Source organism: Tursiops truncatus, chromosome 3 (assembly GCF_011762595.2).
Source record: "Tursiops truncatus isolate mTurTru1 chromosome 3, mTurTru1.mat.Y, whole genome shotgun sequence".
NCBI classification, from domain to species: Eukaryota; Metazoa; Chordata; class Mammalia; order Artiodactyla; family Delphinidae; genus Tursiops; species Tursiops truncatus.
The window spans coordinates 112,264,211-112,288,069 of record NC_047036.1 but is presented as its reverse complement, the minus strand read 5'-3'; the positions used below and the strand labels follow the sequence as shown (position 1 = coordinate 112,288,069).

General features: G+C 52.8%; 1 protein-coding gene and 1 long non-coding RNA gene across 10 annotated transcripts in view; one reads left to right on the top strand and one right to left on the bottom strand.

Moving 5' to 3' along the window:
• Positions 1–4,092, top strand: part of MACROH2A1 (macroH2A.1 histone) — an 80,312-nt gene extending 76,220 nt beyond the window's left edge. For all 4 annotated transcript variants that reach the window (XM_033853194.2, XM_033853195.2, XM_033853192.2 and 1 more), the window contains exon 9: positions 3,315–4,092. In XM_033853194.2, the coding sequence (XP_033709085.1) occupies positions 3,315–3,480 (166 nt within the window). In that variant the 3' untranslated portion in view covers positions 3,481–4,092. The remainder of the gene's footprint in view (positions 1–3,314) is intronic.
• LOC117311607 (uncharacterized) overlaps positions 1–23,859 on the bottom strand; it is a 149,901-nt gene that overhangs the window by 5,772 nt on the left and 120,270 nt on the right. For 3 of the 6 annotated variants that reach the window (XR_004525881.2, XR_004525879.2, XR_004525880.2), the window contains 2 exons: positions 416–2,308; positions 55–200 (listed from right to left, as the gene is read on the bottom strand). This is a non-coding gene — a long non-coding RNA (uncharacterized lncRNA). Of the gene's footprint in view, positions 1–54; positions 201–415; positions 3,317–23,859 lie in introns of those variants that run through there. The other 3 variants (XR_004525885.2, XR_012330862.1, XR_004525878.2) reach the window with 3 other exon arrangements.

Below are 23,859 nucleotides of genomic sequence, written 5' to 3'. Positions count from 1 at the left end.
TTTCATTACAAATACTTCTAACTGTGCCTACTAGAAAACATTTTTGGGACCCACCTGGAAACGTCAGGAAAGCCATCACCTCTTCCATTCCTTCCTGGTGGCTTGCGTGGTCCAGAGGGGCCATAGTCCCATGGCTGGGTCTCTCCTTTAGGCTGTGAGTGCCTCAGACAGAGGGATGGGTTTGTCAACAAGAGATTTTCCTGGAAACAAATCATAGTCACAGTTCACCCAACAGCAACCTTGAAGGACAAGGCCAGACCAGCCCAAGCTCCCTTAACAGTAGGGCATCCAGGCATGGGCTGCAGGTCTGTGACCTTTGATCCTGACCTTTCTTCCCAATGCAGGTTCTTAACCTTTGGGCCCACCCTGAGTGCGTGTAGAACAGTGGATCTCAAAGCATGGTCCCCAGGCTCACCTCATCTGATTTCCTGGGCGGAGCCTGGCAGCCTGCGTCTTGGCCGGCCCTCCGTAATCCTGACAGAGGCTAATGTTGAGAACTGTTGTAGAGGAACAGGAACTGATGTCCCTTCGGTCAGAGTCACACATCCCTTTTCAAGGGTCCAAAGCAGAGGCATAGAAAGCTGTGGGAGAAGGTCTGTGTCAGAAAACGCTGGGCGTAGGCGGAGTGACCAGCCTGCTGCGGGTGCTCCAGGGAGGCCCTGCGGCCACACCCTGCGTCTCTGCACCGCACCACATCTCCCCTGGCTCGGGCAGAGCGGCCGCAGGGTGGCATAAGGGCAGCTCACGAAGCCCAGGCCAGGGTCAGCTCAGGTGGGCAAACACCAGAGGAGATGGGCTGTGACCATCAGGCCACACAACAGACAGCTTGCTCTTCAGGGAAGTTCCACAGGCCCTCACCTCGGCCCAGCTCACCTGCGACGTGCAGGAGGGCACCCTTAGTGGGGGAGCTTGGGGCTGGTAGAGCGTGGTCTCGGGCTTCCAGTGCAGAGGCAACTCTTTGCAGTTCTCTCAGCCTCCGCCTAGCCAGGTCGTGCCCACAGGCCGAGCTCTGCCTGGGGCAGCGGCCCTCAGAGTCCCTGGCCTGAGCTCAGGCTGCTTCCAGTGGCGGGCCGGGCCCCGCTGTCCTGCCGTAGCCTCGCAGCCCTGCCCACTCCCGCCTGTCTGCCCAGGGGCTGCCGCCGCCTCAGGCTTTCCTCTGCAGGAACGAAATGAGTCCTTAGGGCAGCTCCTGTATTTACAGCAGGAGAATAAACACTTGCTCTTTGTGAGGTGTTTAAAATGGGCCCTCATTCGCGTGACCCTGTGCCTGCGCTGCGCCATGGCTGGCCTGGCCCCTGCCTCAGGAGTAGGGTTGCTTGGAGGAAGGGCGGCCCCTATAAGGGTGCGAGCTGGGTGCCCCACAACACACACACTGCGGAGAGGCCCTCAGAGCAGAAGGTCGGGTTCACTCCATCCAGCGCTTTCCAACACGTGTCTTGTTCCGGACGGTGTAGCCTTTGTGCTCCTCGATTCCTGTGAAAATAGTCAGGCGGCCGAGCCAGGTGTTGTGAGGACAGCTTCTTCCCAGACAGAGCCTGCAGGCCCCAAGTGGGGAAGGGTGCGAGGGGTATCACCTGCCACGCGGGGTCCCCACCCTCCCCACTTCCAGCACAGCCCCTCTTCCCACCACCCTCCATCCCAGCCCACCTTTTGGTCCCCCCAACTCTGCTGTTGGTCGGAGCCCCAGGGTCTCCTCAGGAGGAAGCCGCCTGTCCGGCAGCCCTGGCCTGGCCGGAGCACCCCTGCAGCTCTCTCTCAGACTCTGACCCTGGTCTGGTTCACAGGCTCGTGTGTGCTGGCTGCCAGGCAGGAGTGCCTTGTGCCTGGGGGTGGGGGAGGCACCTGCACGTGAGGGGCCCCAACTCTAGGTCACACCCTACTACTGCCTGCAGGCTCCTCTGCACAGGCTGGGAACGGGCCTGGGGTGACACCCTGGTCCTCTAAAAAGGAACTTCACTTCTAAAGCATCCACGAGTTGCTAGGGGTCCACTGTCAAGCTGGGTGAAGCCCTGTTTGATCAAAAACAAGTCGCAAGAATGGTTTTCTCCTTGGCTCCGAAAGGCTCTGAAAAGCCCTGAGTGCTGACAATAGAATAAGTGTGACCCTCCAGAAGAAGCCGCTGAGGTGGTCCACAACTCATGGCACTGAGCGAGTGAGCCTAGGAGAAATCCCGCACCTGACACATTTGAAAACCTCTCACCTGGCAGCAGGTACCCCATCCGAAGGAAAGCCCCGTCCGAAACTGGCAGGTTGACCCAGCACTTCGGACTCCACTGGACCCGCAGGCTCAGGGCAGACTGAAGACGATCTGCTTAGGAACAAAGAAATCCCCATGGAGACCAGCCCCTCGCTCTCACCCTCAGTATCCTGGACTGTAAACCGGGGTCAGTAGGGATTTGAATCCAGGGCCACTGGCTCCAAAGTCCACGTTATTTCCCCCAGACTAGGCAAGTTGACACATTGCTGCCATGGTCCTCCTGGGTCCTCCTGCACCTGCAGCGTTGACCAGGAACAGCCCCAGCACACACGGAGCGAGGAGCGCCCGTCCTCCTAGTCCTGCTTTCACATTCTTGCCTGAGCTCTGAGCCCCTGCCTCCAGAATTGCCACGTGACATTTACTTTAAATGGAATTGTATGGGAATTCACACCAGTTTGGCTTGGAGACTGGGATGCTGTCCCTTGAGATGAAGAGCCTACTTGTCCCAGGGTAACGACCTGCACGCAGCTCCCCAAGGCCTGGGCCTATGGGGTGTCCAAGCTGGTGTGTGCCGGGAGGTGGATTCCTGCCGCCCATGAAATCTGAAGGCCAGTGTGAAGGATGTAATCCTCTGCTAGCGTGAATGGAGGCTCGTGCTTCCTGGAGAAGCTCCAGCCTCCAGCCGTCCCTGAGGCTGAGACCCCCGGGGGGCCTTTGGGAGCTGGGCTGTGTCTCAAGGCCCATGCTGGTCCCGGTGATGTTGGGAAAAGAACCGTGGGCGCTCACACTGCCTGCAGGAGACTACACTCAGCCCACACGCCGCGAAACACAGATTCTGTCACCTTGCTGGCATGCTGCCTCTCAGAGCACAGCACATTGTCCTGCGGGCCATAGTTCTCTGTCTACTCATTCTTCCCCTGTCTGGTGGCACTGGGCTGTCTCACGCCTGTCTACAGGCAGCCAGAGGTCGAGTACCACTTGTGGACCCTGACCCAACACGAGGCCACTGCAGCACAGAGGGCCTCGAGGGGCTCGCGGAGGGAGGATGTGGCCAGGGAGGGGGTCCTGTGGCCGCCATGGCCCCCTAGTTGCTGAGCCGTCGTTCTCTCTCTTGCAGGAACGGTTTTCCGAAGCAGACGGCAGCTCAGCTGATCCTGAAGGCCATCTCCAGTTACTTCGTGTCAACAATGTCCTCTTCCATCAAAACGGTGTATTTTGTGCTTTTTGACAGCGAGAGTATAGGCATCTACGTGCAGGAAATGGCCAAGCTGGATGCCAACTAGGCTGAGGAACTGCAGAACCAGCCCGCACCGTGCCCCCGCCTCCAATTTGAAAGAAAGAAAAGGAAAAAAAAAAAAAAGATTCCCTCCACTCCTAGTGGGAGGCGGGAACCCTTTCATTTTTTTCAGTTTTGCTCATCTAGGGAAAATAAGGTTTTGGTTTCCAGTTTAATTGTTTTTGACCTTCTAAAATGTTTTTACGTTAGCACTGATAGTTGACATTACTGTTGTTAAGCACTGTGTTCCAGACCGTGTCTGACTTTAGTGTAACCTAGGAGATTTTATAGTTTTATTTTAATGAAATCCTGCTTGATGCAGAGCAGCGGGGAGAGCAGTGTCTTCTACGTGGGGCAGAGTCCAGGAAGCCCATTTTGTAACCATGTGTCGTGGTGCTTTATTGTACACCCAGTGGCATTCTTTTTACTATAATGTTCTTTTTTTTCCCCTCAAGAAGAAAAATCATGAATCTGCAGCAGACTTAATTTTTGTTTACTCTTTGTCTTAATGATGGATTTGAAAATGAAAGAGTTAAAAGGCAGAACAGAATCTGTTGTCCTTAATTATATTTGCAATTTGGAATTCGTGTGAATTGATTTAGTAAAATGTTAAACTGTTGTGACTGGCGTGTTCCAAGTTATTGTGCCCTCGAGTCCTAAGTCAGTTTCTCTCATCACAGGATGGGGCACCTTGGATGGGGCAGCCCACCTCCAGGAAGCACCACAGTGGCCATTGCACCCCCTGGGGTGGGGAGAGCATCTTCAGGCCCTGATCCCCATTTCATGGATGAGGAAGCAGATGTACCAAAAGCCATGTGGGTGGCAAGTGGGCGGCTGGTACTCCAGCCCAGATCTCTAGCCCAGCTCTCTCCTGCTATCTGCCCCCTCCCAACGATCTCTCTGGCTCATGGCTGGACCCAGAGCCCCTGGGCCACTTGCCAGATGGGGCTACAGAAGGCTTGAGCCCTCTGCTGGGGCTTTGTTGGGTCTGTTGTCCCTACAGGATGAGGCCCCTGTCGCCAGGAGCTTTCCAAACGCAAGGTGCCACCACCACGGCCCCCAAGACATGCCGTCACCTTTACATGCCTTCTCGCAGCTGTGGGTGTTTAGGGATGATCCCAGCTGCACCAGAGTAGCTTAACTCTGGTTACCTAAACTTCTTAGCAAGGACTTCCCTGGTCGCGCAGTGGTTAAGAAGCCACCTGCCAGTGCAGGGGACACGGGTTCCATCCCTGGTCCGGGAAGATCCCACATGCCGCGGAGCAACTAAGCCCGTGTGCCACAACTACTGAGCCCGTGTGCCACAACTACTGAGCCCGCATGCCACAGCTACTGAAGCCCACGCTCCCTAGAGCCCGTGCTCCGCAACAAGAGAAGCCACCATAATGAGAAGTGCGCACACCTCAACGAAGAGTAGCCCGCTTGCTGCAACTAGAGAAACCCCGCGTGGCAACGAAGACCCAACGCAGCCAAAAGTAAATAAAACTTAAACTTGTTAGCAAAACGCAGACATTATTTGCTTTAGAAGGTACTTTCACCTTAATCTAAATTTGCCTAAAATGCACAGAAGACTGCTCTTGTCGCTTTCAAAAGAAATGTACCTGATTCTAAAGCAGACTTTACCCAGGAGGAAATACGCAGCACACTGCACATCACGGAGGAATGTAAAGGATCGTTTTTCCTTTCCAAACTGTGCTTAATGAAATCAAAATAGAATTCCTAAGCCATCACACAACCAATCTTTTCAGTTTAAAAGCAGCTACTTCTCACTCAAACCTGAAAGATTTTTCAAATTTTTCCTAAACGTAAGGTGTTATTAAAACTTTTACATTTTTTCCCCAAGATCTTTACTGGGTATAGATGACATATTCCTACTTATTGATTAGATTTTGGCAAAAAGAGAGAAAGTTTATCATTGCCTTTTCAAGAAGATGCATCTTGGGATTAACATATACACGCTACTATATATAAGATAGATAATCAAAAAGGACCTACTGTATAGCACAGGGAACTATACTCAGTATTCTCTAATAAATGGGAAAAGAATCTGAAAAAGAATAGATACGTGTATATGTATAACTGAATCACTTTGCTGTACACCTGAAACTAACACAACATTGTAAGCCAACTATACTCCAATATGAAAAACAAAAACAGAAGAAAAAGAAGATGCATCTTAAAAATGAATTCACTCCATAAATAATATTAGCCAACTGTCTGCCTGGACAAACCATACCGAGTAGCTATTCACCCAAGAGTGTTGTTTCTGCAGGTAGAATCTGCAGCGTGTAGGGTGATGAGAAGTAGGTCATGGTTACTGTGAGTTTGTGATACTGATGATTTATTGTGCGCCTGGCACTGTGTTGAGTCTCTTGTGGGCACCATTCATTCTTCCTTGTGATAACTCTGTAGGGCAGGGTCCTTTTGTTAGAGCCATTTTACAGCTGAGAACACCGAGGCTGCCAGAGATTGAGTAACTTGTAAATGGCTTCTAGGTAAATGGCGTTCATTTCCTTCGCTCTGGAGAAGGAACACCTTAGAAACCAATCCTGTGTTTAGCGGAGATCGTCCACTAGATGTCGCTAAAAGGATTGGGAAGTCAAGAGAGGAAAGGGCAGCAGGTTTCTGCTCTTCCTTGAGCTTGCACGAAAGAATAGATTGCATTTGTCAGGATTTGCGTGAATTATTTACCATAATCAGCTAAATGTTTCTAAACTTTCAATAATCCAGAGTGCGCTGTGCCCCTGAGCTGTGGGCTCACTGAAGAAATTGTTTCCAATGAAACTGAGGGAAAGAGAGCCAACCCCCAGCCTGGGAGCCCCACCATCTCTAAACCACCCAGTCTGTTTTTAAAACTGGGATCAAAAATTGTTCTCTGATGTCAGCCTCATGTTTTCAGGGAAGAAAGAAAACAGTTCATTACTTTTTTTTTTTAAAAAAAAGGTATAACTACAAGGAACCAGTTGAAATATACACATACCTCAAATGAAGACAAGTTTGCAGTTAGTAAAATTTACCAGAAGTGAAATTATTCTGTGAAGGGGGAAAACTGCAGGTTCTGGAGAGGTAACGGCTGTCCCGCCCTCCCCTTTGCCTTGAGCTGTGTCAGAGGCAGGCTTGCAGTGAGGGCTGTGGAGCGGAGCCACTCCTCCGGGGCCGCGCAGCCTGGGATGCAGCCTGGGATGGTGGCAGCAGCAGAAACACGCCCTCCCGCTTATTTCTGAGGATCAAACTTTGCCCTCAGCAGCTGGGCTCTGCCCTGAAAAGTCCAGACGATTTCGTCAGCGTGCCTCATGAGCTCCCTTAAATGACGTCTGAGATCTAACAGCGCCATGGCTCCAACTGGGACCACACTGACAATAATAACTACTGTGTGTGTGTGTGTGTGTGTGTGCGTGCGCGGCGTCTGTGTGCACATAGGCACATGCGTACATGTACACAGGTCCTCTACATCCATCATTTCATCTACTTCTCATGACAACCCTATGAGGTTAACCATACTATCCCTATGTTACAGATTAGAAAGGTCACACAGCTATCAGTGGTGGAATGGGGTTTGAACCCAGCTGTCTGACTCTACAAGTAGAGCTCCCGTGGGACTGACCTCTCCTTTGTTATGTACCCACAAATTCTGCTCCAGTGAGGCAGGGCTTCTTGCCTATTCACTGATTCGTCCTGTGCAGCTGGCCCTGGGGGCATACACAGCACCTGTTGGACGATAGGCAGATAGAGACGTGTACTTAAAGCAATCCAGTGGCCGAGAAAAGACTTATTGGGTGCTTACTATGAATGAAGCCTCAGATTAGGGCCTCTTGCAAAAGCAGGTGAGACACTGCTTCTGTCCAGCAGAGTGGGTGAACCACAGACTCAGCTGCTATATTGACAGGGAGGGGCTCAGTGTGGGGAGCTGCACCCATGGGCACTCTGAGAGTGCTCAGGGAGGCTTTCTTGGAGCAGATAACCTAGAGCCAGACTTTGTGGGAAAGGTTGGAATCTTCTAGGCCAAGAGAGCAAGGTGATAGGTGACAAGTAGCAGGACGGTGCACAGGCATCTCAGCCCCAGCCGGGGAAGCTCGCTGTGACCCCGTGCTGGGAAGCCCAGGGCTGCACCCCACTTGCAGCCAGGCAGCCATGTCAGCCCTGGCTCTACCCCCAGCCCTGCCCCTGGCATGTGGAGCTGTCCATCTGTGGATGTGTTTATCTGGCAGAATTCCTCCTTCCCATTCAGGGTCAGGTGGCTGTGTTTGGTCACAGCTACAGTTAGCCCTGACAGAGAAAAGGAGGCAAGAAGCAAGAAAAGAGAAGAGAAAAGGGGAAGGGGAAGGGGAGGGGGAAGGGGAAGGGGAGGGGGAAGGGGAAGGGGAGGAGGAAGGGGAAGGGGAGGAGGAAGGGGAAGGGGAGGGGGAAGGGGAGGGGAGGAGAGGGGAAGGGGAGGGGAGGAGAGGGGAAGGGGAGGGGAGGAGAGGGGAAGGGGAGGGGAGGAGAGGGGAAGGGGAGGGGAGGAGAGGGAGGAGGGGAAGGGGAGGAAACAAGAGATGGGCAGTAATTTCCCTCACAAACCCCTGGAAATCCTGAGGTCCCACAGCTGGGCTGGCCTGTTCTTAAGTCTTGCCTTTCTGGGGAAGGTGGAAGCCTGGGCCAGTCAATTCAGAGGGCAGGTAATCCCCTTGTTTCCTTATGTGTCACTCAGGCTGCATCGTCAATCACCCTGATTGGCCCAGCTCTCATCAGGGGCCATGGTGGCTGGGGGATGGCGTGGCCCATTTATTCATTAGCAAATGCGATGTTTAATTTTCACGGCCAGGCGCCACTGGCCAGTGTTATCTTGGGAGCTGGCCTTGGTGCCGCCTTGAAGCGATCCACCCGAAGGCACTGGGGGCGGGAGGAGTGTCTGGGGCCCAACCCTGGCCGAGAAGAAAGGGAAACGCTCAATGGCAAGGGGTGAGGCCACCTTTTCTTTGGCTTTTCTTCCATTTATAACCTGGCCCGTTGTGTTTGCTTCTGGGGGCCCCGATATCAAAATAATATCGCATGACCCTCCTGACAGGCAAGGCAATAAAACTGCTCATTAATCCCGGCCCCCATCACCGCCCCTCCATACTCCTCAGCAAAGGTGTGTAAATACACTGGCCTTTCCCTGACCCCTAAAAACCAACCCAGCCAGGGGCTCCTTTGTCAAACTCGGAGAAAGAGCCTCAGAAGTACTCTCTCCACAGACGGCACTTGCCCCTCCCTCCCATTCTCCCACCAAACCGGCCCACATCCACGCGCACACTCACCCGTACTCACGCTTACATGTGCACACACACACCCACGCTCATGCACACACACACGCTCTCATTCACCTAAGGAGGGAGACTCCAGACCCTCCGGGCCAGCAGAGGCAGAGTCGAGGGACATGCAGAGAGACATCCAGCTTGAACAGAATCAGCCAGGACTCAGTTTTCTGTAAAACAGCTAAAGTTTCTGCTCAGAGACGCCCTCCCTGGCCTGTTTCGCCCGTGAATGTGCAGCTTCCGCTAACACTCCCTTGAGCGTGCTTAGTGGGGGCACCCACACGGCCCTCCAGAGCCCGCTGGGGTCCAGCGCCCGCAGCAGAGGGGGCGCCGTCATGTGCCCTGGAGCACACGCCGCAGGTAACGTGATCACCGGGGAAGAGGCCACAGATGGTCCTGAAATCTGTCCCGGTGTTACAAGTTAAAGGTCACTGTCTGGGCTGTGGGTGTATGACGACACTGCAGGGAGGGTAGAAAGCTCACAGTCCCAGAATGAGACCCCGCAAAGCTTCTTGTGTCCAAAGCCCAGGAACCAGAGCTACATACAACCTCAACACAGAGGAACACGGCCCTAGAACGCGTGTAAGCAGGTCATGTGTGCCTTGCTGGCAGGAGTCCCTTCCAGGCCTGAGCTCTTGGGCAGGCCACCACCATAGCTGGTCCAGGTGGGTCCCCAGGTCGACCTTCTCGACACATCCACCTGTGTACCCCATGCCCAGTCTGGCTGGGAAACCTGATATTTCTGTACCTTGAAACGACAAAGCTTCCTAAGCTTAGGAGAATAAATTAGAGTTGAGTTCAAGTAGGCTCAGCTGCGGCCGATGGGCAAATTGATTTGCTTCCCATCTGGGAGATTAAATTCCACTGCCCCAAAATGGCAGCAGGGTAATGAGCTGTCAGTCAAACAGTGCAGAGCCGGGCTGGGCGCGTAATTGAACCCTGGCAGCTCCTTATTAGGGTCCCCGCAGGTCCTGGCTACGGATTCCCACCTTGAGGTGGCCTCCGAGCCCCAGGAGAGAACGCACTTACTTGGCGCTGCTACACATCCTCTGGAGGGAAATGTCACCTTGGGCAAGGGGGGCGCCAACTTCGGGGAACTTTGACTTAGCCAAGTACTTATGATATGCTTGTCAACAGCCACTGACGGCCCCTGCAGGATTTAATTATGGGCAAATCCAAACACCTGGGAGGATGCTGACAGCATTCATTGAGATGACACCCAGGAGACCTCGCTTCCCAGGGGGCCCTCACCTGAACCCTCCACTGCCTTATGTGTCCCCAGCCACCCCTAGGGCTTCTCAGAGGACAGCACCCTGAAACCATCACCACACCCCACTCAGCCCTTTCTAGCATGCAAGACCTGCATGCACACTGCTGGTTCAATCCTCACGGTGCCCGGGGTGATGGTCAGTGTCTCCATTTATAAAAGGGATAAGGAAACGGGACCCATGGAAGTTTAGAAGCCGCCTTCAAAGTCTACAAAGGCCTGGGAATCGAGGAAGGCTGGTCTTCCTCTCCAGCCTCCCCTTCCCATCTGTGCCGACTCTGTTTCAGGCCACTCCTATCTTGCTTTCAAGATTTTGCATGTGTCAGTTCCTCAGCCTGGAACACGCTACTGCCGCCTTTTTGTAATCCTGCTCAATCCTTCAGGTCTCTGTTCTTAGACCTCCCTTCCTCCCTGACCCCGCTGTCCAGCCAGGTATCTTCCCTCAGGGTAGCCTGCACACCCACCAGTCACAGCACTGTACCTACTGGACAGCTCTCATGTGCTGACGTGGCTGTCTCCCCATCAGATAGCAAGCGCCGTTCATTCTCACACATCCCCTGAGCCTCTGGGCCAAGCACTGTGCTAAGCTCTGGATGTACAACAGTGAGAAAGTAGAGAAGACCCCACCCTCCACGAGGCCAGGGACCAGAGCCCCTGCACCCTGCAGCACCCTTGGTGCCTCACCCAGAGGGTCTGGGGCAGAAGAGGGGCTCTCTCTCAGGGCTGCATGAATCACTGGTCAAGCCGAGCCCGCTGGGACCTCGAAGGCCAGTCATCAGGCAGAGCGCCTGACTCAGAGGAGGCAGTGGGAAGAACGGGGCGAACGGGGCCATTCCTGACACTCTGGTTCTGTAGAAGTCAGCCAGGGGTAACACCCCGCTGGCTCTCTGGCTTCGTGTGGGTACAGAGAGGCTTCAGAGCGAAGGCTGATGTTGGCACTAGGCCTCAGCTTGGCACCAGCTTGCCGCGCTGCTAACCACAGCCTGGATCTCATGGCATCTGGTGCTTCTGCTTCCCCTGGCTCTTGATTTGAAAAGGGTGTGGACATGGAACCTTTCCGGCTAGATGCTAAATCCACAGTATCAATAAACAGGGAAAATAGTGGGAAATGTGTGCAGGAGGAACCTCTGAATTATGGCAGCCGAGAGCCCTTGCCTGTGTACCAGTGAGGCTGGGGGCACACATTTTACAGGCCAGCGTATTAACCCCAGGGCAGGTGTCCTTGATGGGCCACTGGCAGCATTTCCTGGTGACCTGACATATGAGTCTGAGTCAGGAAGCTTCTCACAGCCCCAGCCCCGTAACAGGAGGACCAGGTCCTGCTGCCAGCTCAGTCCAAGGCCTAGATTCTGGCTCTGCCACAGGGAGAGAGAGGCTGTGATCACAAGCACATAGCACACGTTGGCCCTGGTGAGTCTCCACCATGCCCCGGACGGGATGTGTGTCCGACCCTGTGCTGCCCAGACCACCACAGCACAGGGCAGAATCACAGTGATGCAGAACCTTCGAGACCCTGTCTGCCACCTCCACACTCGGGTGGAAAACCACAGTAACAACACAGCCAGAGACGCGACCACGCGTCGAGAAGTGGCAGCGGTGTGAATGCTAGGAACACCAAGAAGCCTGCATGCGTTCTCTATCAACCCTTCCTAATGACCCTGAAAATGAACATGATTATCCCCTCTCTAGGTGAGAGAGCTTGGATCAGAGAGGTGAAGCGACCTGGCCAGGCGATAGAGCATGAACCTGGCAGAACGGGATTCAAAACCTGGAATGAGTCACTCTGAAGTCAACCCTTGCTCATTCTAGTACACTGCCTCCCAGTGGCCGCAAAAGGTAAATTATCCCATTTCACAGGTGAGGAAAAGTGAGGAGGGGATCAGTGCCTTACACGATGCCACAGAGCCAGGGAGACGCCGGCCTTGGACGCCCTCCTGGGCCTCCCAGGTAGAGATCCAGGGCTCTGGCGAAGCCTGAACTGACACAGGAAGCAGCACCGAGCTCTGCTCCTCCGCAGGCTGGGGACCCGGCCGGGGCCTTCCAGTAATTAGTGGGCCCTAGTTAAGACCAAGTCGTGCCGTTCCTGGGCCAGGACTTGTTTTTGTTCCCAGGCGAGGCCCTCGCAGGAAGGCCAGGCGCACGTGCGCAGCCCCATAAATCCAGCCGGCGTCGCTCATTACAACGTTCCGCTTCACGACTCCTCCGCCCCAGCCGCTCGGGCTTCGTGGCTGCCGGGCCTCCCTGCAGCCGAGCTCGGCCGCCCGGCACCGCCCGCAGCCCAGACATGAGCTCATCCAGCGCACGGTGTGTGAGGAAGTGGCTGGCAGCGCTCACGGCTGCGAGGGGAAAATGTGCCCATTAAGGCTGTCAGCTGTCAGCCCCCCACCGATACACCCCGCCCTGCCGTGGCAGGACCACCCCACTCCGGGCCCTGCCCACCCTCCAGTTCACGCGGAGGTGCCCCCATGATGGGGCCTGTCCATTCCTGGGGTGTGTGGGCTCCGAGAGTGGCCGCAGGCAGTCGAAGCAGGGCAGGGAGGACTTGGGTGGTAAGAGAAGTGGGATCAGAGACAGCGGCCCTGAGCACCGCCCTGGCTTCAGCAGCTGACCACCGCCCTGTGGTCCCCTGACCCCTCCGACCCTCCATCCCTACAGCTGTGTGATGGGAAGCTACACCTCGTCCTGGCCGGGAAAGCACTGCTCTGCAGCCCATGACCTTGAGCCTCTGTACTTTGGTGTCCCGTTAGTACAAAACCTGGCTGGTCCTTTGTCTTTGTGGTCTGAGGAACTGCTAGGGGATGAAGCGCTGACAAGTCATCCCACCTCTTGTGGGCGTGGTCTCATCTGTTAAAATAGAGTTGGCAGCACAGTGTCAGGGACAAATGCATAATCAAAGTGATCTACTTCTTGCTATTGCTCTGATTCCCATAAAGGTTAGAAGCTATGTACCTGTCATGGCTAGAATCCAAATTCTGGCTATGGTCAGTGTTTGACAGTAGCTCATCTCCACGGGAGCCAAGTTCAAGGGAACCCGGCTGGGTGGTTATCAATACCATGGTCCATTCTAACCCAACATTGATTGTACGTGGCTGAGAGGCTGGAGTCATCAGCGAGCCCTTCCCCACCCTGTGCTATCACAGCTCAGAGAGGAGCTGGGCAATGCCCAGTTTGGAGGGAACCTTCTAGAACTGTGCTGTCCAATACAGTAGCCATTAGCTACATGTGGCTATTTAAATTTAAATTAATTAAGACTAAATAAAATTAGGCATTCAGTTCCTCATTTTCACGGTCACACTGTAAGTACTCAGCAGCCACAGCATTGGGCAGCTCTGTTCTAGAACATCAGTCCCTGGAGCCCTTCTGAGCAACTCCCCAAGGTTTTCATACCATTTAATTTAGTGTGTGGAGCAAAAACCACGGCCAGGGCATTTCCACCAGCAAATGCCTCTATGTTACCAATAATGACAAGGACAGGGACTGATCGTCAGGGTGGAAACAGTAATATCCATGCACTGACGGTTTCTAGGTTGCAGGCACTGTGCTGCGTACCTCACACTCATTATCACATTTAACCCCACCTTCTAAATCCTCTACAGCTGGGGACATATCTCCATTTTACTCAAGACAAAATGGACTCAGGAACTCCAGCAAGGTGTAGCGGCAAAACTAGCTCCAACTTCAAAGCCAGCCTCCCCTCAGGTGCAGATCTCAGTCACACCTTCTCCTGTGCTTTGACTACAGTTGCACCCCGAGGGATGCTTGCTCTTTCCAAAAGGTGCCAGTTCTCTTCCTGCCTTTCACTTAGCTTTGAACTTTTCTTCCTCTCAGGAAAGCTCAGACTTGTTTGTGAAGGCCCCTCCCGGCCAGTGGGGCTGCCCTGGCCCCATCAGCCACCCTAGTTCCTAGAGGGACCTGCTCACTGGGCCCACCCGGGGCCAGGTACCATGGGGGCAGCCCACGGATGAAGGCCCTAGCTGTGCTGCCAACCCCCTTCAGGGAGCGTGGCCTTCTGCAGGGTCAGGTCAGCAGGGTTAAAAGGGACACCAGGTGTCAGGTGGACACCCCAGTGTACGCACCTCTGAGCAGGAGGTGTTCCTGCCCCAAGCCCTAGCTGTGGCGCACACCAAGGCACGGAGACAGGACGGGGGTGACGGCGGCCAGGCCCCTGGAGTGAGCCCCAGCACCTTCATTCACTTGTCTATGGTTCATTGAACAAATGAACGCCAGGCACTGGGTTCAAGCAGCCTGCGGGCCTCAGGCAGCCCCTGCATTGGGACCCTCTGCCTGCTGGCATGTGTCCACTGCAGTCATGCCAGCTAAACCAGAGCTTCCAGGCTTTGAGCTGAAGCAACGTCCTAAGTGGGATCACAACCCCGTGCTGGAGGCCGAGGGATGGACCATGCCCTCCCCAGGGCCCGAGCCTACATGTGTCTTGCTGAAGACCTAGGACTCTGGTTTAAGAGCCTTTTTATAGATTCCTATAAAGGAGAAAGTGAACTTTTAACATGTCGCACTCCACTAAGTCAATACGCATGAAAGGGACAACAGCTGAGCTTCCTCTGCGCAAATGCGGTCCAGCAGGGCTGGAGGGTAGCATGGGTGCCACCCAGCTACTGCAGGCCTCTGTGGCCGCTTCTCCTCACCCCTGGGACTGGAGCATGGCCCCCAATTAGCAGGCCGCTGTCCACCAGACCATGGGCGGGCACTGGTGATGCTGGAAAGCCCTCCCTGGCTGGGCTAATGGGTGGCTCCTGCCCTCACTCAGTCAAGACAGGCCCCCAGACGCACGGTTTTCATGGGAAGATTTAGAGGAGGGGAAATGCGGAAGCTGTAAAGTTTTACTAGGAATTCTCAACCATCCTCCTTTGGCCCCGACACTCATGCTGCCCTTCATTTTTAAGAGGGCTTCCTTTCTGCTTTGAACTTACCCCTTAAATCTAAGCACCCCTGTGCCTGCCTCCAGGATCCAGGATCCAGCCTCAGACTCCAGAGATGCCCACCCAGGAGGAACAGGACGAGAGAGCGTGTGCATCCCAGAAGGCCTTCTCCTGCCCAGCCTCGCCCTGGAACAATCCCCAAGGATACCGTCTGCCTGCCTGCCATCACGCCAAGGTCACGGGAACGAAGGTTTCACGCCTGAGACAGGACACATCTTGGGTCAGGTTTGCAGACATGTGCACAGCTCTCTCTCTGTTCACTCATTTGCATGAGCATTTGCATGTGTGCAAGGCCTCCTGGGCATGTGGTGGGCATTAGCTCAGTGGTTAAGAAAGCAGACATTTGAGTCAATTCCTGGGTTCGAGTCCCGGCTGTGCCACTTATTAGCTGTAACCTTGGGTGGGTCACTTAGCTTCTCTGAGTCTATAACTGATCGCTAAAATAGGAACAGTGATACCCCCTGCCCCAAACACACACCCACCCACCATGAGGTTGCTGTGAATATTAAATGCCATGGTGCAAGCACTCCATAAATGGTAGCTTAGAGCCTAAAAACACTGAGAGGAAGACACCAGTCTCCCCTTCTGGAGAACGAGGGAAGTGAGAAGGTTAATCGACGTACCCAAAGTCCCATTTGAGAAAGAGACAGAACTGCGTTTAAGTCTCAGGTCTTTCAGACTCCTAAGCCCACGACCATGAACTCTTTACTACAAAACATCCTAGGCTTGAGAGCCAAGCAGACCCTTCAATCAGTGAGAAATCAAGAAACTTAGCTGGAATTACAAAGAAATCATTTTCATTTCGGCCCCATGGTTTAATTCTGTGTCTTAGTTTGAGCCGGCGATGTGGAGGGTAGTGGTGGTATAATGTTTTCAGTGCTAAAGGGAGTCAGTCTAGTGTGGGGGGCCAGTTTACTATCTGCTGCAGAAAATCAAACCCCTACTCCACGGGCAGTTAACTAAACATGGCTCCGAGAGGCCAGGCCCTGCAGCCTCCCAGCCGTGGAGGCCAGGCCGACAGAAGTCCTCTGGCTGTGCGTTCAGGGAGGGAGGGGTGGGGAGGGATTGCAGACAGGAGTCAAGGCTGCCTGGCATCCCCCTCAAAGAGCTGGCATCTCTCCACCACATCCTAGTCCGGAAATACCTGGAAAATTGATATCTCTTTGCAAATTCTGAGGACTGTCTGCTAACCACCTTTGCGGAATTCTAACCTTCTAGGAGAATTTCTTGGAATCATTCACGAAATAGTTTCTCCTTGTTTCTGAATGGAGCAAAACCTCCTCAGTGTAAAGTCATGTAAAACATAGGCCTGTGGCGATGCTCAGGTTTAGAATCAACCAGTGGTACAAGGCAGAAGTAAGTGGCTGGATCCACGGGGAACACCTGGATAGCAGGTGGGGAAACTGAGGCCCCAGTGCAGAGGGACCACGCAAGACCCAGTTACCAGCTTTGCATCAGTGCTGGGGAGGTAAGCGTCACTGTCTTGGTCTGTCTGCCTTTCTGTCTTTGCCTCACCCTCCTTTATAACAGCCTTGAAACGCCCAAATCCCATGGTAATTGTCTGTGCTAAATTCCTCTTTGGATAAAGAGCTGAATTGTTTTTCCAAGTTGCTAAAAGGTCCAGAAATGTGTAGGTCAATCAGGTTCTAGGAAGGGGCCCACCAGGAGCAAAGGCTGGCCTATTCATGGAAGATTCCGGAGGCCTTAGGAAAAAGCAAAACGCCAAAGTTGATGCACCCCCGCATCCCACCCCCTGTCCATCAACATAGCCTGATGGTTCCTCTAACAAAGCCAGTTGCCAACCGCACGCTGTCTTCTTTAAGCCGTGGTGAAGATGTTGGTTTAGCGCTTGCTCTCTGAGTACGCCAAAGCCAAAGGTATTTCTGCAAAAGCTCACAGATTCTACTGCTGTGCTGGCTTTCTATACATGCAAGAAAGTGGAGTGAGTGCTCCTGTGTTCGCTGAAAGCACCCGGAACCCATCTTTTGGCTGGCGCTCAGCCTTCTGGGAGCTCTGCCCTCTGGAACACTGCTATAAAGCCAGAGATTGTGGAAGAAATACAGCCGGATGGAGAAACTGTTGTCGCAAAGCTCACAGTTGTGACTCATGTGGAAAAAGGGGCTCCATTCCACATCAGTGAGACTGATCTTCCCTCAGTGGCCTGATATTCTTTCTGTTTGCTCCTAATCTGCTGTTGGATGCAACTCTGAAGGAAATGAACAGTGAGAAGACAGAGGACGCTCACAGAGACACACCAGCGGAGTGTCGGGTAGTAGCAAGGGAAGAACAGGAAACCCATGCAGAAGAACTGGTGCAGAACAGTGGCTGGGGGCCACTTCAGGTAGAAACTCTGGAGCAGATCTAGGACAGGCCCTCTGCTCATCCTCTCATTCAGCCCAAGCTCAGGTCTTAGTGTGTGTATTAGTTTCTCACTGCTGCTGTCATGAATTATCTAGAACTTAGTGGCTTAAAACAACACAAGTTATCCTACAGTTCTATAGGTCAGAAGTCCACAATAGGTCTACTGCACTAAAAATCAAGGTGTCACCAGGCTGTGTTCCTTCTGGGCTTGAAGGGAGAATCTGTTTCTTTGCCTTTTCCAGCATCTAGAGGCCGCCTACAGTCTCTGGCTCGCGCCCCTTCTTTCACCTGCAAAGCCGGCTGTGTAGCACCTTCTGACTTCTCTCTGACTCTCTGCGACCTCTGCTTCTGTCATCACATGTCCTTTTCTGACTCTGACACTCCTGCCTTCCTCTCTCACTTATAGGGCCCTTATGATTATTACATTGACCCAACCGTATAATCCAAGATAATCTCGAAATCTTTAACTTAATCACATCTGCAAAGTCTCCTGTGCCACGTAAAGGGGATGAGGATTGGACCTCGTTGGGGGGTGTTACTCCATCTACAGCAGTGTCTTCAGGGACCCCTGGGGCATAAGTGGTCCTCACGCCACAAAGAACAGGGAAAGATGGACTCGCCATCAGAAAAAGGTTAGCAGAATCCATGTGTCACCGAGGGAAGGAAATCCAGTAGATGACACACATCTTTCCCTACAAAGTGCTCTTTCTCCCAGTGTCACCTGATGGACATGAATTTGAGGGCCTCTGCCGGCCCAGGGGGCACAAGGACCCTCTCCTGTGCCTGGGCTGTCTCCAGGGTCAGGCATGCCCTTGGCCCTTGTGGGAGGTAGGACCTGGGCCCTCCACTGCTTAACCCAAGCCTTCCCCCACCTGGCTGCCATGCCCCACTCAAATCTTTCATGACATCACCTGATAAAGCTGCAAATGTGGTCTCCAGCCACTTGGTTTTTGATAAGTTTTCGAGCCTGTGAAGTCCTGGCAGGGGGTGAACTAGGGGTGGATGCAGAGTCACAGAGGGCCTGGGGAGTGGGCTCTGAGCACCCCTGCACCAGCTATACACAGCAGCTCCCACACGATGTACGCAGCCAGCAGGTTGAGAACGGAGCTCTGGAGCCCACGAACCCCGGTTCGATGCCTACTTCTGCAGCTGGCTGAGCCCGCGGGCCCTGACACGACCACAGTCACAGGCACAGTGCAGCCTAGTGGGTAAGGATCTACCCTTCTCCAATCGTCAGGCTTGGTGGCTTTCTCCTAATTCTCTCTGGGGTCCTAGACTGCCTGCTTTTCTCCCCGGCAACCCAGGCTCCTCTGCAGCCTTCACCTAGAAAAGGCCCTCGTCGCCTGGCGTCCCAGGAGGACTCAGGGAGTCAGGCGGGGTAGACCAGCCCCATCTGAGAGGGGAGCAGAGGCCTCACCTGCCAGGCTCCTTGGAGAAACTATGGGGAGGGACCCTCCCCCTTCAACCACCTGCTGACCCCACTCGGCCTTTCAGACGCCCTCCTCCCGGAGCTGGGGGCTGCCGCCTCGCCAGTACTGGCAACTCACTTTCTACACTGGTGCTCTGAATTATTGGGCTCTGTGGTCTGGGCTTTCCTCTTACCCCTCAGACCAGAGCCAACGGGAGTCAGAGCCTCGGACTCCAGGGTCCTGCAACATCTACAATGGTGACACCGACAACAGGGAACATTTACCGATGGCTCAGCACGGGTCAGGCCCTGTGCCAAAGGCGCTGCAGCAGCAGCGGCAGCACAGAGGGGAACGCTACCATTACCCTCATTCTCAAGGTGGGGGCCAGGGCTGGCAGCTGCGGCTTTGAGAAGCTAAGGAACTTGCCCAAGGTCACACAGCAAGTGACAGAGCCAGGACTTGAATCCAGGTCTGACACCAGAGCCTATTTTCTGCACCACTCTGCTTCCCGCCCTGTCCTGGTGTTTCCCGTCCCATCGCAGAACTCCGTCCAGAGGCCCCAGCTTCCAAGCTGCTGTGCCTAGGAAGCCTTTGCGAACCTAAAGCCAGCTCAGGGTACTGCGTGCAGCAGCTGAGCACCCCCAGGCTACCCGCCTGCCTACGCTGAGCACCCTGTCCCTGCGGGCCCGGGAAAACCAAAGGGAACACGGCACCCAGGGCCCTGTATTCCCTGAGGGGTAGCTTCCTTCTGCTCTGCCACCAGCATCTGCTGGAGCCTTACCTCTCAGTGACAGGGACCTCCTGATGCAGAGGAAGCGACTTCATGGGGCTGGCGCAGTGCCAGGGAGGAGAGCTGAACTGAGACTTTCTCAGTGGCAAAGGTGTAAGCAGACACTACTGGGTTGGGGGAGAAGATCTAAGTCCAGACTTGTGTGTTAAAGCTGCTGTGATCCTTGGGAATGAATCCCGATTTAAAAAAATAATAAAACATCTGAGGATCCTGGGCCCGACGAGTCCTGCCCGGCGAATGTTTGGGGAGCAACTCTACAACGCGGTAACTAGGACTTCTGCAGAGGTAGCACCACATGGCCAAGCCCCGTCCACACGCGCCTCTGAAGCACCCACACTCAAGTCACCAGCGGCTCCAGATGTCGACTTTAAAGCAGACAGTGCTTTGGCAGCCCTGCCAGCCCACAGCCATCTGCCCCCACAGACAGTACACGGCATCCCCTCACCTCATTTAAGAAGTTGACTTGTTGGTTCCTTTCGAATTTCTACAACCAGCATGAAAAGGGAAGAGGGGGAAAGGCCCCCTCAAAGCACACCCCCCCCGCCACATTGGTGTCCAATGTCAGCTTGTACACACGCACTCAGACCCAGCTGCACGGTGGTACCTGAAGGGTCACACTGCTTCCTCTGCAGCCCGTGCCTGACAGCCAGGCCCACCTGTGCCTTGTTTTCTAGAGAAGCACAGGACAGTGAAAAGGGGGTGGATCTGGCTCCTCAGCCTGGCCACCTACTACATGTGTGACCTTGGGTACGTCACTTGCCATTTCTGAGCCTTTCCAAAGGTTGTCATGAGGATTAAATAAGATGATATGAGTGTATTGGAGAGGCGCCAACACAGGATCTTGCACACAGTAGGTGCTCAATAAATGCACGGTCATTAGTCCTCTTCCACCTCCTTGTGTCTGTCCACCCTGTCCTCGGACAAGACTTCATAAAGGGAAAGTGAGTCTTTTCCTTCCTCTGGATGGCCCCTGGGCTGAGTCCAGGGCTGTGCCCCCTGAAGCTTCTTGAGAAACAGGGCCCACTGTGCACCCCGGGAGCAAGTGTCCTACGGAGGGGTGCCAGGCCACCTTCGCACCATAAACATCCAGAAATGTTGGATAAGACATGATAAACATAAATTTAAAGGCTAAGCAAAGGAAGCAAAGAGGGAAGGAAGAGAGGAAGGGAGCAGATGTGGGAAACCAGCAGTGCTAGAAGGAGGTCAAGGCCATGTGAACACTAAAGCCATGGGCTGCCCCCAGGACATCTGCCAATCCCAGAAGCAGATAAAGCCTTTGGCCCACAAAAGAGGGAGGTCTGAACTGAGATCTCTGCCCGGATCCAGGGCTCTCTAAGAGATATACCTCCTCCAATCCAGTCACTGGAAAAGGAGACCACCAGGAAATATGGCCATCTCCAGCCTTGGCTCTGAATGAGAAATACCCCAGAAACATCTCATAGGAGATCACAGCCCAAGCCTGCCTTCACTCAGGTTTGGGTATGAATTTACAACACCTTCTCAGTCTGGGAAACTCCAGGAAGAGACATTGATTTAAAGTGATTTCAGAGAGGTAGCATCCCTGGGCACCAGGAAGAAGCCTTCACAAAACCTCTCTGAAGGGATGCACGCTCACCCCCGGCCCCCTAAGAATTTTGCAGATTACAATCGGTTAGCTATAAACTCACCATGAAAAATTACCAAATACCCAAGGAGAGAAGGCACCAGGAGTGAGAGTCAGCAAGAACAACGGCGGGAAAATTGGGCCCCAAGGACCAGATATCAAATTTGCAGGTACAAAATATAAATTAAGACCTGTAAGCTTAAACATAATGGGAAAAGAACATTTCAAGACTGACCAGGCAAACCTGAAAAAGAATCAACTAGAATTTCCAGAAATGAAAAATGAAATTAGAAGCCCAACGAACGGTTAAAGAGAGCTGACGTGAGAATAAATTAGCTGGAAAAGATCTAAAGAAACAACTTGGAAACTGGCACAAAGATAGAATGCGATGGGGGAGAAAATGAAAGAAACGTGTAAAACGAAGCTATTGCTCACACTCTGTGACGTGCCGTGAGAAGAGCACATGCCCTACACAGCGGTTGGTACTTCAGCCTGGAGCCCAGAATATCCACAGTTGAGTGGACCTGAGCCTGACCCACAGCCTGGAGCAGAACAGATGCCCTGCAGATCCCTGAGTAAAAGGTAAGTTCTTTTGTTGTTGCTTTTTTTTTTTTTTTTTTTTTGCTGTAAGCCCTGGAGTTATTAGAAAGTACGACTGCTGCTAGAACTAACACAGAAGTTGGTACCTAGAAGTGGGCTGCTATCACAACCTAAAATATATGTCACTGGCTTTGGGACTGGGCAGCAAGTGGGAAGGAAACCTAAACAGGGCTAGAGAAATGGCACTTGGGTTATGTGGTGGTAAAAGTGCTGCCCATGAGACCTGGAAAGCCGGACATACACCTGATATATTTATGGCTTCCAGTGAAGAAGAGTCAGAAAAGATGATTCCTTGGGTGAGTCAGATGTTACTAGCTGCATTTCATAAGGTGCTACAAGAGAGAAATGAGCTCAGGGAAGAACTGACCAGTTTGCAAGCAGAATGGAGGTGGTTCTAAAGTCCCTGGACTTGCAAAGCTGCAAAATGGAAATGCTTTCCCACCAAGTTGAGGGTGTAGCCATAAGACTCAGTCTTAGGTCAAAGACCAAATCAAGGGCACAGCCTTTAAGACACTGTCTCAGAACAGAGATCAAACCACAGATGTGGCCATCACACAGCATTTGTTCACATCTGAAGGGATTAAGATCATACCGGGTAGATCAAGGACAAAGTCAGGCTTTCCTCTCATGGAAGCCTGATTAACTCAGAATACCTATAATTAAAGTGAGAGAGAAAGAGAGGGAGAGGGAAAGGGAAGGAGAGGGGGAGGGGCAGGCCTCAAAAGAATTGTGAGACTGGCTTGTGGCATATGGAGTTGGAACTGAAAAACATTTTTAGAGGTATGTAATAAAACTAAAAGTCAAATACATTTTTAAACATGATTTTGAGAGTATTGTATTACCAGAAATATTGCCATTAAAAAAGCCCGTGGCCCCCGCAACTTTCCACAGACAGGGGAGGAGGCTGAGAAAGTTTCTCAGCCAGTGAAGGAAGTCGTATTTTTTAACACTTTCTTTGGAGGGAGGCAAGGAGGACAACGGAAGAGGGAGAAACTCCCAAGGGGTGAAACCAGGAGCCACAGAGAACAATGGATGTGCGTGCTACTCCAAGAATCAGGGAATCCAGGAATATTCAAGGAATAATCAAGGAATATTGTCTACCCTCCGCAGAAGAGGATCTCACCGTATTTTCCCAGAAGGAGGAATCTACTGTGGACCACTGCTTTGCTCCTCCCATTCTTCCTCGATTCAATGGGAATAATAATTGTAGTTACTTTGTCCCCATTATTCAATTGCATATTGTGTAGTTTTTATTTTTGCCGGGGAAGGGGGTGGGGATAGGGAGCAAATACTTGTCTCTTTAGTTCACAGGCCTCTGGGTCAAGAGAACTGTTGGAGATTACAAGATTCTAAGCCTGATTCTATCACTGGATAGAATGTTGTACAGTCTTGGGGAGAGAGGACGTGTGTTTTGCTTAAGGTGAATATTTGTGACTAGGTGGACAGACTGCAGGACAGCGCATTATCGCTCAGCAAATAATCGCCTTTCCTTAGTCCCCTCCATGAGTGAATGAGACTTCCCACCTACTGTTTTGGGCTTAGCCATGTGATTTTCTTTGGCAAATGGAACGTGAGTGGACACGATGTATACTGAGGTTAAACGTACTCCTGTGGTCTTCCTTGGCCTCTCACATGCAGGTAACTGCTGTCCCTTCTGCCTGGGTCCTGGAATGACAACACGTGGATCAGACCCAAACCTGACCCTCAGTATGGAGTGGAGCCACCAGAGCCAACCTACAAATCTGTAAGCAAAAAGTAAATCTTTCCGTTATAAGTTCTTCCCTGCAAAATTTAATGGAAGATAGATTGAGAACGTTTATTTATTATATATCTCATCAGATTCCCTGAAGATAGTAGAATGAGAGAGGGGAAATAGATAATGACAGACGCTGTTCCAGAATTGGTAAAAGGTATCAACCCTCAGATTTAGGAAGCCCAATGAATCCCAAGTAGGATAGAAAAAAAGAAACTCACACTTACACCTACTACAGTGAAACTGGATAACCCCAAAGACAAAAAGAAGATCTTAAAAGTTGCCAGCAAGGGTGCAATTGATCCCCTGCCTTGCGTGAACTCCACGCCTAGGGGTCTACGTATGGGAACAGACGCTTACACCCTTTATTGAGGAGAATTGCCAGGCAGG